Source organism: Podarcis tiliguerta, assembly GCF_965153285.1.
Source record: "Podarcis tiliguerta genome assembly, chromosome: 6".
Lineage (NCBI taxonomy): Eukaryota > Metazoa > Chordata > Lepidosauria > Squamata > Lacertidae > Podarcis > Podarcis tiliguerta.
The window spans coordinates 63,833,297-63,851,945 of record NC_139539.1 but is presented as its reverse complement, the minus strand read 5'-3'; the positions used below and the strand labels follow the sequence as shown (position 1 = coordinate 63,851,945).

The following is an 18,649-nucleotide window of genomic DNA, read 5'->3' as shown; positions in this document are numbered from 1 at the left end:
ATGTAGAAAAAGGAAAGAAGCTGTTGAAACAGATAATTCTAATATGTGTTTTCTTACTTAAGTGTTTCGCTCTCTCAAAATTATAGATGTTGGTTTCTTATAAAAGTTAGATGTTTTAAAATGATTTGCGAGAGTAGATTGCCTTTGATGAAAAAGTCCAAAATAGCTAGTCGGAATGGCAAGAGTAGTACAGGCAAGGTGTCATATTCAAAGAGTGTTTTAGCTTACTGAAATGGCAGAGCTTTCAAGGAGTCTTTTTTAAACAAAGATGCAAGTGCAACCTAAGAGATAAATTATAGAGTGTGCACAAATGCACCAGTCATTTTTTTAAAAAGAGCATTTCAATGCACACAATTCCCACCACCAGAACAAGTAATATAAAAAATGCATTTAGTTGCAAGAGAAAAGTTATCAGACAGCATTTCACAGCAAACTCCAACATTGGAGATCAACTGAACTGCACTACAGTTGAAGCAGAGACTGGACACCAGTATTCTAATGACACCTTAGAACAGATTTAATACTAACACAAATGAGCTGTTTTCCATTTCAATGCCAAAATTCATACCCAGATTATAGAACAAAAACAGAGTTTCAGGGCAAGTATTTGTTTTTTAATTAGTTGATACTATAGCTAATTGACATAATGACAGTACTGTAAACATTACTGGAACAAAAAAATACATTGTATGGCTTTTTTCATATTTGAGTGCAATAAAGCATTTGTTTAGTAAGGTTGATATAATCTGGCTAAAGGCACAAAAACCATTATGTATACTCTTCAGATAATTGAAAAGTTCAACACAGGCACCATAGGTTTTGTTTTACAACAACATACAAAGTTGTTTGCAAAACTGCAACTCTTCAGTTTCCAAAGTCATAAAATTAATACAATATACAGTAATGTGGCTTTTCCAAGGTCAAGGCAATTTGTTCTGAGGCACACTGTAGCATGGTGTGAGGTACACATTGATTTCAAAAGTAAGGTTCATTGTTAAGTCTGTGTTTCACATTGCTCTTTGTATGTTGTTGAAAAAAATCCACACTACAGCTGTTCTACAGATGTTTTGCATAGCTACGCTATATAGAGAAATGGCAAATTAAAATACAGTCACAGTACAGCTGACTTGATAGTGATTATAATTTCACACCTTACCTTGCATACAATATACATTATTTGGTAATAATTGGTATGATAAAATGGTGAGTCCAGAATCTTCTTATTCCACAGAAACAAACATTCTTAAGTGGCCCTAATCCCAAAATACATAATTTGCAAATAGAAAACAAGAACCCTAAACTGCCGGTATTGGTATGAACTTCTTAATCCAATATAGTGTCACAAGTTCAATTTGAGGCACTTTAAAAGGTGTTGCGAGAAGCTCAGAGGGCAGGGATAACCAAGTAACTATGGAGTAAGGTGAAAGTAAAAGCAGCCACTAAAAAAACAAACTAAAAAGAACCACATGTACCAACATGTACCTAATAACCCAATTTTTCAAGAGGTCTCTGGCTAACAGTTTCAATAATTAAGGAAACAAGTTTTTTCCATATATTGAAGATCTGAAACAGATATGCTACTACTTTGAGGCCATTTTATTTTTTCAATCTTAAAAGGAGCATACCAGAATAAAGACCAAATGTTTGCAGCATCAGGTTAATACATGCCCTTGTCTCTCTTCAAAAGTTCTCAACCCTTAAACCTGCCAATGTGTTCACGAGCTACAATCAGTCTCTGTATCTGAGCTGTGCCTTCATATATCTGAAAAGAAAGCATGCAATAAATAAATGGCAGGTGCTTTTGAGCAATTTCATATCTACATAAAATATGAATATACAGGGAACTTCTTAACAGTACGTTACCAGTTCAATGCAAAAGTTGCTACAGATGCTTAATGGCGGGGAAACAAATCTCACCAGGTACTTCAAGGCTGCACTTAAATGGCTATGGTCCAATAGGCTACTTTAGTTAAGCCTAAGAACTTGAGCGTACCTAGTGGAATTTTTCAACTTTCTTCTTTGAACAGCAGACACCCACGGCACATTACAAATCATTTGTGAAAATTTCCTCCATTTCAAAATGTGTTTTCCATATGGACACTTCTGTTATAGAAACAAGTTCAAATCCCTGAAGTACAATGATCTACTGCTAGTGGGTCAGGATCCAGTACTGAGTTCCAACCTAGTCATACATGGGTCACAACAGCAGCACTACCACCATACAAATATATGGTAAATATGAAGAAATGGGTTTCAAGGTGGGTCCCGGGTCTGAAAAGGTAGAAGACTACTGCTCTAGTTTGTACAGTTATGCCATTCAGACCTCAGGCACAATTTTTATACTATTTAAAAATGGAATGGGTATAACCTGAGCTATTGAAACCTACCTCCTTTTCAAAAATATTACTTGATTTCAAACCGTATAGGTGCTAATCCTACTCTGAGTAGACCAACATAAAATTAATAAACATTGCTTAGGTTACTTAATTTCAATGGGTTCTGCTCCGAGTATGACTTAGTTGATTATAACGTAATATCTTGTTAATAATTACCACATTTTAATTATATATATGTGTGTGTTTGTATGTGTGTTTTTATCTGAGGTCAAGCCGTTACATCTAACATACTTACTTTCCAGATAACTACATCTACTATATTTTGTATAGGATTGCATCCTAAACGGGTCTTTTCTCCACACTGCCCCAGATTTAACACTCAGTAGATTTTAATTTTTAACCTGCAGGCATTTCATACAAATACTGCTTAAAAAAACCCTGCAGGTGCTGAGTGCCACCTTAAAAGAAGCCTGCCTCCCCTATGAAAGAGAATACCTCTTAAGATGAATGCTGCAACAACACAGATGTGTCATTTAAAAGGGAAACATACTTTTGTCTTTACATTATATACACAAATTTATTAATAGACCGCTGCTATCAATTCACTAAAAATGTTAACTGGGCAACAATTCTAGTATTTGCATTAAATGGGTTACCTACCTGGTATATTTTGGCATCTCTCATTAGCTTTTCTACTGGGTATTCACTATTGAATCCATTTCCTCCAAAAATCTGGACGGCATCAGAAGCTACTTGATTTGCAATATCTCCAGCATATCCCTTTGCAATAGATGCATAGTAGGTGTTTCTTCGGCCAGCATCTACCTCCCATGCAGCCCTTTGGTAAGCCAAGCGAGCAAGTTCCACTTTCATTGCCATTTCAGCCAACATGAAGGACACTGCCTGGTGCTAAGATGGTTGAGGAATATAGGCAAATATTGACCACTTAGAATTGAGAAGTTTACTTTTTGTACAATATGTATCAAAGAACATGTAGCAAGCTTCTGCATAGTGCTAAAATTGCATTTTCCCCTCCCTCATTCCTCCTGCTGCTGTGCTGTTGTTGTTGTTTAGTCGTTCAGTCGTGTCCGACTCTTCGTGACCCCATGGACCAGAGCACGCCAGGCACTCCTGTCTTCAAGGCACTCCTGTCTTCAGCTGCTGTGCTGCTGGGACCCAATAAGTGCCATATCCAAACGCAGGTTCACAATTTACTGTATTTTCCTCAAAGAAGCCACGAGCAATAAGAACTAAACTTCGTTACAGCTCATGGTTTGTTTGGAGAGACACAAACCATGAGCCTTGCCTTAGCTCCCAGAAGGAGGTTTTGGCTGCAATTTTACCAGCGTGTATGCTGTGTGTTCCCCATTAATTCATGGTTAGGTTTCACTATGGTTTAGTGACATGTGAATCAGACCGAAAAAGGAAAACTTTATCAATACAGCATATAGAATTACATATTTCGCTAAGCTACTTTGTTCATATTTGTTAAAAATTACAATGAAATTTCATCTAATTAGAAAAGTTACCAATGCACAGCCAAGCTTCAGGAATTACCCAAAGTCACCAGAATTATTACAATCTTCATCCGGTTTTAGGATTTCCCTAAGACTCCTATCACTCCTCAGCTATATTTATTTTGTGATCATAGCATTGGTTATCAGAAAGCAGTGCTGGTTTAATCTGAAGTGCTTATATACTTAAATAATTCTCTATTAATGAATGTGTGCAGATTATTAAACGAATTCATGTCACCTTGTCTCAGTGACAAACAAGAAAACCCTAAAATGACTTACAGTCAAACATGTATTTATTTATTAAATTTATATTTTGCCTTTCCTCCTAAATAAGCCATTTGTGGGGTTATGTATGGAGACTCACAGTTAATACACAATGAGAAGTATACAAATGTGATTAGTTTGGTTCTTTGCAGTGACTAGCCACACTATCCCTCACTGACAAAATCAGCATTAGCTTTGCTATACGACAGCACATTTTTTAACTGTCAGCTGCAGCAATCCTGAATCCTCTTACACCACAAGAGACCCATTTACAAAGCAACACTACCCTTAAATTTAAATGGCTTCTAGTAAGAGATTGGTGGATCATATTTTGGTTTTACCAGCATTTTGACTTCCAACTTGCTAAGCTATTCTTTTAGGACCCTACAATATAAGCTTTGTGAAAAAGATTTCCCTTAATACACATTAACTGGAAATGGCATCATATAAATGATAAAGAGATTCACATACCTCTGCAATGACCTTTCCAAAGGTTTTTCTTTCCATAGCATACTTTGTAGCTTCATCCAAAGCTCTTTGTGCTAGCCCTACAGCACCAGCAGCTACCTGTGATTTTAATGACGGATATCATAAAAATAGAACTCTAAAATGATATTTTTCTAGAACTTATTTCAGATACTTACTGGAGGCCTTGTTTTATCAAATGCTCCCATGGCAATTTTAAAGCCAGCACCTTCACCAATTAATACGTTCTCTTTGGGCACTCTCACATCCTCAAAAACAATCCCTCTTGTATCCGAGCAGCGTTGACCCATATTAAGTTCCTGAAAAGAAAGTTTATGAAATATTTAATTACGCCTTAACTTAATTATTTGATGAAGTAAAAAACTAATGTAGATTGGTAATATATAGCCAAGAGTGCAAGAATTATGCTTGTTATTTTACACATCCACACACAGACTCTAGATGGAGTGTGTGTGTGTACTCTACCTTTCTTCCAATTTGTATTCCAGGGCTGTTCGCTTCCACAATAAATCCAGTAAAAGCTTTGCCTGCAGGAGCTTTGGGATCAGGATTGGAGCGAGCCAATAAAAAATACCTAATAAACACACACAAAAACAAGAGCCAAGTTTGACTTTAACAGATGCTTCTGGTAGCTTTATACCAGAAATTAAACAACGATCAGGCGGTTTCAAAAAAGGAGGACAACCCAGTGTGTTTGAAGACTTCTGCTGAGCTTTAACATAGTTAAGACTGGACTTCTATTGTTCGGAATTATATATAAAACAAAAAGGAAATACAAGAGAATATACAAGGAAAAGACTCATAAAGCACATGTGGCACAGGATGGTATTTAGTAAAAGGATAGTTTCAGCCCTCCCAACATGTACTGTCACTGCTTGTTCCAAATTGTCTCACTTCATTCCTTCCTTCCAAACCAAATCCTGGATGGTGGTCAAGAATGTGGACACACAATACCACACTGGCTCTTGCCTCATTTGTGATAGGGTAAGTCATAATAGCTAATCTCCCCAAATCGTTTCTAATAAACATTCTGCATCTTAGTCACACTGTGCATGACACAAAAACGAATCAAATGTGGGGAAGAACTGCATAGAAAGTAAAGCTAGTTAACAATTGCTATACCAGTTAGCCTTGCCACCATTGGTGATCCACATTTTTTGTCCATTAATTATATATTCATCTCCTTTCTTTTCGGCTCTTGTTTTTAAACCCGCTACATCAGAGCCTGCTCCAGGTTCCGTTACACAGTAGGCCTGAGGAGAAAAAGAAAAAGGAATAAACAGGAGGCATACCTGTTTAGGCAAGCATTCTCCTGAACTGCACTTCTGATTTTGTTAGCTTAACTGTCTGTTTTTAGATGTTTTAACTGCCGTGCTTTTTAATTGCTTGTTTTATTGCATATTTTCATTAAGACTTATTCTAGTGACCAATGGAATTGCTATTGTGTATTTGCATATAAGCTGTATATAAATTAATAATACCGTATTTTCCCATCTATAAGATGAGGTTTTTTACCCAATTTTTTAGGTCGAAAAACAAGGTTCGTCTTATCCATGGAATACAGCAATTAAATATATAAGTAAATATGGTACTTGCTTTAGCAGTGGCAGCTCCCAGCAGTGGCGAGCTGCATGGCCTCTGTAGTCTGCTTGCCTCCTCCCACTCTGTCCGCCCTACAGATGGGAGGGAGGCTGTAGGCAGTCCGTTTTTGTGTGGCGTCTTCACGCGGCTTAAAGCAGACTAACACCACATGAGAAAGGTGCGGAGGGGAGAGATATCTCCAGCCAACTGGAGTGGCAGCGCCTTTCCTGCGGGTCATTCTTAGTCCGCTTGCCTCTTCCCACTCTGCCCACCCTACAGTTGTGGGGGAGGTGGTGTGCGATCATTTTTCTGTGTGGCTTCTTCACGCAGCTCCATTTGTGAGTGCAACGTTACACAGGAGGAGCACAAGGTGCAATGTTTCACTAATGTGAAAGGCGCAAAGGGGGGATATTACTTCAATCGCCGCACTCCTCCTGTGTAACGTCGCGCCGCCTGTGCACAAAAACAGACTGCCTACAGCCTCCCTCCCAGCTGTAGGGCGGGCAGAGGCAAGCAGAATACAGAGGCCCCATGGGAAAGGCGAAAAGTGCTAAAAGCAATTGAAAGAAAAAGCTTCACCACTCTCCCCCCCCCCCAAAAAAGCTCAACCCTGCCCTCCCCCAAAGCTCAGCAATTGCCCGCGAGGAAACAGCTGATAGGCACATGGCTGTTAGGCTCTGGGCAATCCTCTCCAAAAAAATTAGGGCAATTCCCCCCCCATTTTCTTAATTTGGAGTCTCCCAAAATAGGGGGTGTCCTATACATGGGGGCGTCCAATATACAGAAAAATACGGTATGTGTATACAGATTTTTCACCAAAGAAAGCAAAGTAAAATTCTATAGACTTGGGGGGAGAGGGGGAACTTACACACATCATAGGTTCCTCTGTCATTCTTCCCAGATATTTCTTCTGCTGCTGCTCATTTCCTGCAATGATGACTGGCATTTGCTGCAAGAAAAAAAAAAGAAAAAAGAAACATTCAATACAAAGAAAGTCATTATCTAGACTACTACAAAGAAAGAAGGAAAATACTTACACCCAGGGAATTTGCTTCAATAGCTGTTTGAACCCCTGTACACCCATAAGCTAATTCTTCAGTAATAAGGCAGGCATCAAAACAGCCAAGACCAAGGCCACCTATAGCAAAACATTATGAAACAAAAAACAGTCCCATACAAATCCATTTTAAGTGCACTTTACTTCCTATACACTCTAACCTTTGATAGGGTGAATTTTGACATCAGTGTAACAGGATGTTTCAATTTCATTTGCATATATCCCTTCAACACACACACAGAGTAACCCCAGTAGTTAACTAAATCATAACTTGCATGTAGGAATGGGTCAATACCAATTCAGGATACAAAGTCTTCCAAGTAATATTGAAAGACAATAATAAAAATCAAAGCACAATAAAACCATCAAAGCACAATAAACCTTCGGGATCCTTTCTACAGAGCTATTGGTGGTAAATGGCCTTATGGTTGAAGAGGATGGTCCAGATGTAACAACACCTTTCAATGGTGTCTGCTTGCATATCCACTTAAAGGTAAAGGTAAAGGGACCCCTGACCATTAGGTCCAGTCGTGGCCGACTCAGGGGTTGCAGCGCTCATCTCGCTTTATTGTACAGCTTCCGGGTCATGTGGCCAGCATGACTAAGCCGCTTCTGGCAAACCAGAGCAGCGCACGGAAACGCCATTTACCTTCCCGCCAGAGCGGTACCTATTTATCTACTTGCACTTTGACGTGCTTTCGAACTGCTAGGTTGGCAGGAGCAGGGACCAAGCAATGGGAGCTCACCCCATCGCGGGGATTCGAACCGCTGCCCTTCTGATCGGCAAGTCCTAGGCTCTGTGGTTTAACCCACAGTGCCACCCGTGTCCCTTACATATCCACTTACCAATCATCAAACATACTGCAAATAAGTTAACTAATATCCATATACATATACCCTGGATGTTTGGCAATACTGCTATTTCTAATAAGGTCTCAAGACATGAAAACTTATCTTACACCAGACATATTGGCTATTGCTATTCCTTCACATTCATAAAACATCCTATCGTAAAATCTGTCGTATCTTTGCCTCCTAAAAGTGTTCCTTAGCTGATGCTATTTTATTGCTTAAAAGGTAGTTTACTCGCCACAGCTCTCTGGTATATGTGAATTTATCAAGCCGAGCTCCCATGCCCTTTTTATGAGGGGAAGAGGGTACTAGAAAGAAAAAAGATAAAATATTTCATTTTATGTACAGTGTCTCTTTTTAGAAACATTTACTCAATGAAATGTTAAAGCAAGCTGTTGTCCTCTTATATAGCAAGCCTACCTCTCCAGTTCTGTCATATTCGGCAGCGACGGGCAAGATTTCCTCTCTAGCAAATTTACGAGCTGTAGCTTGAAATTCCTTCTGTTCATCAGTAAGTTCTATAAAACATGGCATTCACATGTCAAACAATCAAATATATCCAAATATTTGAAATACCCGTAATAATTCAACATAGTAACAGAACTGCAATACTTTGCACCTGACATTGCTAGAGTGCATTATTTTGGCACCTAAATTCATCCCTAATTCTACTCGCCAGGATGTGACAGGACATGAAGCAGCACAGCAATATAGGGGAAACCATGACCAAATGGGGCAACAGCAGGATATTCCAAGAGGTATAAGGGCATGAACCAACATCAGCTGAAATAAATTATATTTTTGGAACAGTGTGAGGAAAATCAGGAGCCTCTGTTTGAGAAACAGACTGTTCATTGCCTCTTACAGAAGCATCTACTGCAAGCGAGATGACTGCACATCAGTTTTCCCACCTGAGGACATAAGACAAGCCCTGCTGGATCAGAGCAGACATCCAAGTATCTCTATCCCTGGCCATCAGGGTCCTCCCCAGGCCACACCATCTCTCTCCAGGCTCCTTATTGGTCCTGCTCTGCACCCTCCTTGAGAGCCTGGATGGAGAGATGACTGTGTGTGGCTGCAATGTAGTCTACTGCACACAAACAGCCGTCACATCTGTTGATCAGCCTAGTGTATTGCCTCTGGCTACAACATCCATTGGAATGTGGGCCCCGTTTGACTGCACTGAAAAAAATGCAAACGCCTGTATCATATATTTTTGCTTATGAACCAAAAAGCAGCTCAGAAAGCAATTTAAACTGGGAAAGTGGCATAAGGAAAAGATGTAATGCACACTGCACTTCTCCAATTACAGTTCGTAGTTCACTAATTGTATTTAGTAAAACTGCACAGCTGCTTTTAGTAAAATAAAAAGTAAGTGCATCAGGCATTGAGTCCTCAAGTCTCCTGCCATCACACATCAAATGGTTCAAATTCTGATAATTTTCTTTAGGTTTGTGAAATACTTGAGGCATGGGACATAATGTAAGATTAATAGGGGATATTTTTACAGTGCTTTGTGAATACTTACCAAAGCTAAATCCAGCTGCCGATTTACTTTTGGGTGCTGTTGCAGCAGCTTGACTTGATTGCGATCTCCAACCGCATGTAGCAATGCTTCGTAACACCTGAGATTTTGATTTTGGGGGGAATAAGAATAGGTCCGATAAAAGCCTCCAATGAATTTCTCAATCCTATTGCAAGTGCCAACTAAAAAATAGTCTGCAGCAGAGACCCATGCATTTACCACAGAACTGATCGTATTTTTCACTAGAAGTAGTTGGGGAATTCTGTGTTTTTCAATGTGTAGCATATTTTCTTTTAAGTTCTTTTGCAAAATCGTATACATCTAAATATACCAAATAACCCTGATAAACTGCTAATTTTGGTTCAAAATACCATTTGGCCTTTGCAAATAAATATGCCCCTGTACCTTTCTATGGACTTTGTTGTCCTCCTATGAACTTTCCATTGCTGGAGCAAACTAAAGATTTTGCAAATTGTTATTATATAGTTCTGTTGAAGATACATACTTATAGGACATATATTATATCTTATTGCCGAAAGATCTAGTAGTATCCTTAGCATTTATTATTAATGAAAGTGAGTAAAATACATAGGAAATTTCAGGCACAGGTCTCTGCCTTACAATCTAAAGGCATGAAACAATAGGAGAGGGGACTTAGAAGGGGAAAATGGAGAAACTTTCTCTGGAAGAATAAAAGAAAGAAAAAATGTTCAAAGTAAATATATATAATGCTTAACTGACAATTAAAGAAACAAAGCAAAACTGCAAGAAGAAAGGACAATTTTGTGCTTTCTTAAAGTGGGACAAAGTGATAGTGAACTGAATATCAAGAGGGAGAGAGTTCCACATATAAGGAGCCCAGAAAAAGTATGTTGAGATACAGCACAAGGGAGTGGAAGTTAAATAAGATGAGTGTTTGATACCCCCAAGTAAGTTTAAACTGAAGCACAAGACTACTAAACCATTGCAGTCATCAGCCCAAAACAGGAATTAGAGTCTGAATAAGGAATTTAGTCTAAATAAACTAAAATGGAAGAGATTAGGAATTATTAACAAGAGAACCAGCAAACCTTAGATAAGATAGGAAAGAAAGAAAGAAAGAAAGAAAGAAAGAAAGAAAGAAAGAAAGAAAGAAAAGGGTCAGAGATAATGACCAAACTCCTAATTTGCAGGGGAAAATTGCAGTGTAGAAACACTGACTTTTGCTGGGCTACAATGCGGCTCTGTGTACAAGTCACATCTGTGGTTAAACTCACTTTTGCCTCTGCCCCCACTCGCCACTGGTGCAGAGAACAGTGAGATAAGATGGGACAATAGTCTGGCACAATATAGGGAAGCTTCCTACACTCCTAATTTGGGGAACAAGAACTAAAATAAGTAGCTTTGACTAAGCAGAATATGAAAGTGACAACAAAAGATGGTCCAGTGGTTAATAAAATAGCAAGAGAACAAAGTCCATCTAATTATACAACTACACACCAGTCATTCAAAAGAAAAAGAAGTGAATAAGATAAAGATTGCATAAGACATGCACAAGATGTTCTATCAAGTGTACAATATTAACCAAAAGGCCACAAAGCTTTGGATATGAATAACTTATTGACCATTTCAACTTCACTACAATTTCAAAGAATAATTTACACTAAAGTACAGTGGTACCTCGGGTTACATACGCTTCAGGTTACAGACTCCGCTAACCCAGAAATAGTACCTCGAGTTAAGAACTTTGCTTCAAGATAAGAACAGTAATCGTGCAGCAGTGGCGCAGCGGCAGCAGGAGGCCCCATTAGCTAAAGTGGTGCTTCAGGTTAAGAACAGTTTCAGGTTAAGGTTGAAATTAAGTATGTAACCAGAGGTACCACCGTACTTTCTAACCTGTGGCTCCCTGGCTTCAAGGGTGATGCTTTAGCAAACAATTGTGGAATTAAGTCTCTAATGCTATTTGATTTAAGTAAATCATCTTTATTCTACTTTCAGCCAACACAGAGAGAGAAAGAGAGGGAGGGAGGCTCCCAGAGTACCTTACAAATACCAGTGTTAGAAAGGCCCTCCCCCAAGGATTACAACCTAAAATATGTGACATAAAAGGCAAAGAGATTGGGAGAATGAAAAAAGCAAACACAGAAACTATTTTTTAGTTACCGAGTTTTTGTAATGGCCAGCTAGAATAGAAAGTTTTTTAGTACTCTGCTCCATACCTTGCTTTTCAGGGGTTGAAACTTGTCAGTTATCTTATGTGTCATACTCTTGGGGGTGGGGGGAGAGAAGCAGACTGCTCACTGGCACTGCCAACACCAAATTCCATTAAAGTTACAAGGTACAGTGGTTTAAAGGCTGACCTTTTCGTTGTGGCAATTTTCAATTACATGTTGTCCTTATGGAAAACACTTCTGCTTTTCACTCTCACAGCAATAATTTTTTTTCAAAAAGAACTCTCTGTACACAAATGAAACATTTGCCCTGCTTATCCTCCAGTTTGCTGGGTACGTCCTAGACAGAAATACATGCTCATAACAATCACTTGTTATGATTTATGTGTGACACCTACGGAGTAGAATATTACAAAGTTCCCACATCATAAACCAACCTGTATGAGACTGGTAAAGTGGCACAACACATTAATTGCACACAACATTACCACATCACCATATGCAATACTCAGCTCACTGGTTTGGCATCCTTCAGTTTTATCAATAACTGTCTACCAAGAAATTTAACCAACAGAAATCTTGTGCAGGGCCATTTCTGTCATAGAAGAAAAATCCTCAGAGAAGTTTAATAGCCCTGCAAATCCTTTCTAGGCGAACTATTGTATACATCAATCTGAACCTGCACATTTTCAGAGTGCAAAAATGCATTTATTTACATATTGAGTATGTCATATAGATTGACTCATCAGTGATAAGTGGGTAATTATCAAAGTTTAGTAGCTTTGCTCACATTTTGCTTAAATCAAGGGCAAACAGCTACTAGATCAAAGTATTCTGTACAGATTTGAAACAAAACTGCAAATATAAAAGTATTCTTATTAGCTTTATAAATCAAGTGTATAAACAAAACCCATAAAAGGACTGTTCTGTCCAACATTCTCAAAGAGCTAGTGTGGCATAGTAGTTAAGAGACTACTCTATTCATCAGACAATCTGTATTCTAAATGTCACCTCTGCCATGGACATACTAGATGGCCTTAAGCACCATTTCTTAGCCGTAGGTCTTTGTCTATAGTATGTAGATAATACTAAAGGACTTTAAAAGGGCAAAGGGACACCCAAACTACCAAGATTCAAAAGCAGTCATTTCCCAGTCACAGCACAATGCTTTAAAAAAGTTGTTTTTCTTTCTAGCATATGAATTCTTAAGACTATGTCTGTCTCGTTTATATACTTAGGGGCAAAAACCAATACAAACTGGGATTTTGTAACAAACCATAAACAAGAATAAAAGTTGGAAGATATACCAGCTATACTGGAACAACAATGTTTTATATGAAACATATAGGGAGTAGTATAATTAGTTAAACCTATTCACAGAAGATAACTCTATCAAAATCCCCTAAACCTAACACACATATGATCTCGGTTTCTATAGGTTTTTGTTTTTGTTTTTTTATACCAAATGTAGGGAAACAGAAGAGGTTTCCCTACATTTGCCATAAATTAAAAAAACACACCCTAGGATCAAGGTGAGGCAGTTTCCTTCCGGAAACCAACCTCTCCTTATGAATGCCAAACAAATAAATAGATACGCTGTTGCATAATACCAAAAACTGCGGTATTGTTGTTTGTTACGGGACAGAATATACTTCGCTTTATATAAGCTGGAAGTATCACTCTGTGCGGGTGGAGATACCTTTTCCTTTCCCCCGTGAGAACTTGGCATCCTTCCCCTCTTCTAAATATTTATGTTCTAGTTCTGATCCCTGCATGACAGGGGGAAGGGGGTTTGGACTAGATGCCTCTCGGGAGCCCCTTCCAACTGTACAATGTTGTAATTATAGAAGTCTTAGGACTACTAAATACGCAGTCAACCCCTTCGCCCGCTTATCAGCACTTTACTGGGGCAGTGGGTAAGCTCCCTTGGACTAAACGGGGTTATCTCCCGAGTAGGCACGTTTCGGGCTTGCATTGCCGGGTTTCAGAAACCCACCCCGCCCCACCTTGCAAGGCCTCCTTCCCTCAGCAATCCGAGGCTGCCCCCAAGCCTGCCGCTTTCGGTTTCTGCGCCCGGCTTCTCCCCTCACGCCCCTCGCTACCTACTCCGTACCCGAGAGACCTTCAGCGCGGCGGCCATGACGTGCCCTTCCTCTTCCACAGGACGCGGCAGCAACCTCCCACCCAGTAGGCACCAAGCCAAGGCCCGCCTCCTGCGCTCGGGGATCGCTCCAGGAAGCTAGGCCTCAAGAGAGAGGCGACGAGGGAGGAGGAGCCGAGAGAAGGAAGGCGGGGGGGGGAGGGGGAGTCGGCTGACGAAGGCCGGTCAGGCTCCGGTGCCGCGGTAAGCCCTGGCGGCCGCCGTTGACAACAGCGGAGATTTTTTGTGGGGCGGGCGGGGGGGGGGGAAGCGTCTCTCTCACTTTCGCCGGGGCCCCAATCCGCCTTGCCACGCAGCCAGTGGGCAGAGGTGGCGGCTCGTTGCACGGCAAAGCCAGGCCATTGGTGGTGACTATCTGTGATTTGGGCACTGAAAAAGGGCTTCAGGACGGTGACAACTTGAATAAAATATTGTAGGGGGACAAGTAAGCCCCGCCTCGCATAATCGATCATACGATGGGGCGCAATGAATGGAATACGTATCAACTTTTGGGGTGGGGGGGCTGGCCCCCTCCAATATTCTATGGGGGGCGAAGGGACCACGGCCCCCTAGGACCTGGCTCCTGCTATGAAGAGCTTCATAACAGTGCCAGCGAAACACATTTTCGTGTGTTTGTTCACTCTGTTGCCGGAAAAATCCGAGGGCTCCCTTGGACAAAAAGTAAAGACACCAACCAGAGTAAATTGGAGCAAATCAGCAGCCTGTAGGCTTGGCCTTTATTGTACTGTTGCAGCAGGGTATTCCCCTCACTCGCAGGAGAGAGGAAAGACCCAGAACAATGGTGTGCAAGACCTTATAAAAACTTTTGAAATTCCCCTCCTCTAGGTCAAGCCCACCCCCAGAAACATCATGCATACATTACAGAAAGGAGGGGTTGAGGGAGGAGTTGTGGTGGTAACCTGAGTGTCCTGTCACCTGGCTGGTTCCTCCTTTCTCCCCTCCCCATGAGTACTTTCCAGGTGACAAAGGGGAGATTGCAGTTTCCTGCCCCCTGAGGGGAAATCCAATCACTGTTCTTTTGTTATAGTCCAGGTTGAATCCAGGTTGTATGCAGGGTTGATGGTTTTCTGTCTGAAACCATCAGGGTTGGCATAGCAACTGGGCAGGGCTCCTGTGAATATGCTGCTATGCTCAAGGAATTATGGTGGCCTGTATCAAACCTTCCCCATTTTGTAGTCCTTCCTTCATGGAGTAAAATAAAAGTGGAACAGTGCAAATTTGATGTATGGTTGATTTTCTATGAATTTATAACAGAAGTGTAGCGTATGTAGTGTGTGAGTGTGAGTGTGTGTGAAGTCTGTACAAACTGAATGATGGGGGGGGGGGGTTCCTGCTACAACTCTCTGGGTAATACACGTGGAGGGGAAATCGGGCCTGGCATCACAACCTCTGCCCGCTTGTTCGATCCCTTTCTGGGGGCAATGGGACCCCACCGCTGTACCAGCCTTGGGCACATGCAACCGGTGGGATGGTTGCCACACACTCTTCTCTTGTTTAACTTGGTTTTTGCCCCTCTGGGCGGCGCAGCAGTGAGAACTCTGCCCCACTTATGAAAATTCTCTCTGCTGTGCTGCTGAAAGAGATAATGTCAACAAAGAGGTCAAAGGTATGAGGATAGTCTTAATCTGCAGGTATCTTGCTCTGTCTGTTTTAAGCCTATCTAAACTCTTCTCAGCAAGCTGAGTTTCACCCAAACTTCCAACCTGAAGAAATGGGATAACGCCTCTGTTTGGATCAAGTAATCTTTAAATCAGGAATGTAAGGTAAAGGACCCTTGGACAGTTAAGTCTCATCTTGCTTCAGGCCAAGGGAGCTGGACTGCAGACAGCTTTCCAGGTCAAGTGGCCAGCATGACTAAACTGCTTCTGGTGCAAAGGGACACTGTGGCGAGTGCCAGAGCACATAGAAACGCTGTCTACCTTCCCACTGCGTTTATCTAGCTGCTTTTGAACAGCTAGGTTGACAGATGCAATGGGAGCTCACTCTGTTGCATGGATTCGAACTGCCAACCTTCCGATCGGCAAGCTACAAAGCCTCAGTAGTTTAGACCACAATGTCACCCACTCCTGCAGGAATGACAATCCTGTAGCCCTGCCATTGGCTATGTTGGCTGCATCTGATAGGCACTGAAATCCAACAACATTCAGAAGCCCTCAGATTTTTGTATCCCTGCTCTAAACAACTTGTTAAAATCACATAGGACACTCTAGAGAGCTTTGGGGAAACATGCTATTTTGCCAAGTTATGGCAGAACTGTCTTTACCTAGCCTGTCTTTACTGAGCCATGTCTACAAACATTTCATTGACATGATGGAAAGGGCCAGCTCAAAACAGACATTTGGTAATGAAATAACAAGGCATCTATTTAAAGTTACACAAATACCCTCTAGGGACAAAGCAGTAATTGTGTGACTTAAATACTTCTGGGATTTTAAAAACTAAAGTCAATCCCAATGTCTCACTTGTGCTTGTCAGGATGCAAGAGTGAATGATGCAAGCGAATTTGAGTACACAAACGAGGAGTGAATTTCAATTGAGTCATATGTGCTGGAGGCAAAAAGACAGGAATGGTGTCAATGGAGGAAAAGTGAAGAAGAAATGTGATGCAATAGTGAGGTGAAGGATAGTCAAATGGGAAAAAAAGGTAGGAAAGTATGGAGAACATGTATAAGAGGGCACAGTAATCAGGCCAAGTAATGACTGGACAAAAGAGCCAGGTTGGACATGGAGAAGAGATTTAATACAATAAGCCAGAAACTCTGAGGCAATGCCAGGGAACACAAGTAAACTTCCATTCTTCCAAGAGAAACAACTGATTTCATTCATACAACTTGGACATTTTAACAAAGCTGTATAACTAGGATCAGTAATTTAATATCATGGAGCAGGGAATAGAAATAAAATTTCCAGACTTTGCTTTGGATTAGAAGCGTAGGGAGTGCAGACGTATGCCGAATAATGCAGTAGACTGGTATTGAGGAACATATTTACTTATGAAACAAACTCACTGGCTCATCATTTGAGTAGCATTAGGATGTAGTGGCAGACTGATGATAACACTAGAAATACAGATCTGCTCCTAGCCCTTCTCATTTCACAAACATGCCCACACAGTGGAAATCTACACTACGACCTCGTGTAAGTAATTCTATTGACTCCAATGCAGGGGGAAGAGATCAAATGAAAATCACTTTCCTCATCTCCCACCCTGAGTTTCATGTGGTTTCCCCCTCCTGTCCTGAACTGGGGATGGATTGGATGCAGGAGATGTTATGTGGATGTAACTATGATGGATCTACCGCCTACAATCACAGAAATGTAAATGTAGAATTGTTCTGTAAATTTAGTATAATATTGTTATAATTTAAAAATAAAATGGCACAAAGGCATTCCTAATCTCAAATCTTTCTGGAATCCATACAATGCATCCATAGTAGTTTTTCTGATTGAGCACTGGCTACATTTACTAGCAATCCTGCTGTACCTTTGTTTTATAATTTGTCTTATGAGACATTTTCTCCCTGCAGTTTGGAATATATATTACTTTCACAGTTTCATTAATACAGAAGAAATCCCCTTTATTACTCTAATGAATGGGAGAGGCTTGTTGGTTGTTGCCAGGTTGTATAAATTAGCAAGTAAACATTGTAAAATAAGGATAATATATTACAAAAAGAGCAGTTTTTCATTTATTTAGACACTTGCATTACAGATTCATTATTTCTCTTAATATTTAATGAGTTATTTTGTGCTAAATGTTTATTGCAGTTATTACTATTAAGTTTGTATAATATTTTTTATTAATTAAGTGTTGATATTATGAAACATTACTAAACTGTATGCCACTAAATTATTGTTAATCACTAGAAATCTGTTAGTTTAAAAATTGAACAAAAAGATTTCTAAAGTTAAGATATGGGCAACTTTCTAATAAGACACTTTATCAACATATAATTGTAATAAAATTGTTTTAAAAACTAATAGGATTGTAATTAACCAGGTAATTATTTATATCAAGCCATCACATGGTTCTTCACAATCTCTGACTAACCACATCTCTTCAGAAGTAAGGCCTATTGAATTCACTGGGGCTTTCTCCCAAGTAAATGGAGTTAGGACTGCAGCTCAAGTCATATTCATAGTAGGCCCACCCATATAAATAAATTTCAAGGGGTCTACCCTAAGCTTCTGGGAAATCAAAGTCTTTGGATTCTGAGGAGTGTACGGTTGCAAAACAGGAAGGGCCTGTGCCTTAATTTGATTCAGCACGGGAAAACTCACATGGCCTGTACATGGAAAGGATTGACAGATGGAAAACTGTTTCTCAGTTCTGTGGGTAGTAGTACATGGCCATCTTAGTTGGTGGAGCAATTTGTCTGGTTAATTCTGATAATGAATGAGACTCTGACATGCTAACTAGTTATGGGACCCCTGAGCAGTCAGTGTCCAACTTTTTCATTCATAGAATCACAGAATTGTAGAGTTGGAAGGGACCTGGGGGTCATCTAGTTCAATCCCCTGCAATGTAGGAATCTCATCCATGACAGGCAGCTAGCCAACTTCTGCATAAAAACCAATGAAGAGTCCACCACCTTCCAAGGGATTCTGTTCCCCTGACAGCTTTTACTTTCAGAAAGTTATTCCTGATGTTTAGTTGGAATCTCCTTTCTCGTAAATTGAAGCCATTGGTTCGGGTCCTACCTTCAGGAGCAGGAGAAAA

General features: G+C 40.3%; 1 protein-coding gene across 1 annotated transcript; it reads right to left on the bottom strand.

Moving 5' to 3' along the window:
* Positions 1 to 592: 592 nt before the first annotated feature.
* ACADM (acyl-CoA dehydrogenase medium chain) lies at positions 593 to 17,902 on the bottom strand. The gene is made up of 13 exons (XM_083448436.1): positions 15,267 to 17,902; positions 13,882 to 14,550; positions 9,622 to 9,718; positions 8,514 to 8,611; positions 8,332 to 8,401; positions 7,222 to 7,322; positions 7,053 to 7,133; positions 5,726 to 5,856; positions 5,069 to 5,177; positions 4,762 to 4,902; positions 4,589 to 4,684; positions 2,997 to 3,245; positions 593 to 1,762 (listed from the first exon to the last, which is right to left on the bottom strand). Exons 2-13 carry the CDS (start codon positions 13,906 to 13,908, stop codon positions 1,691 to 1,693), a joined length of 1,272 nt encoding a protein of 423 aa, XP_083304562.1. The 5' UTR covers positions 13,909 to 14,550; positions 15,267 to 17,902; the 3' UTR covers positions 593 to 1,690.
* Between the last annotated feature and the right edge of the window lie 747 nt (positions 17,903 to 18,649).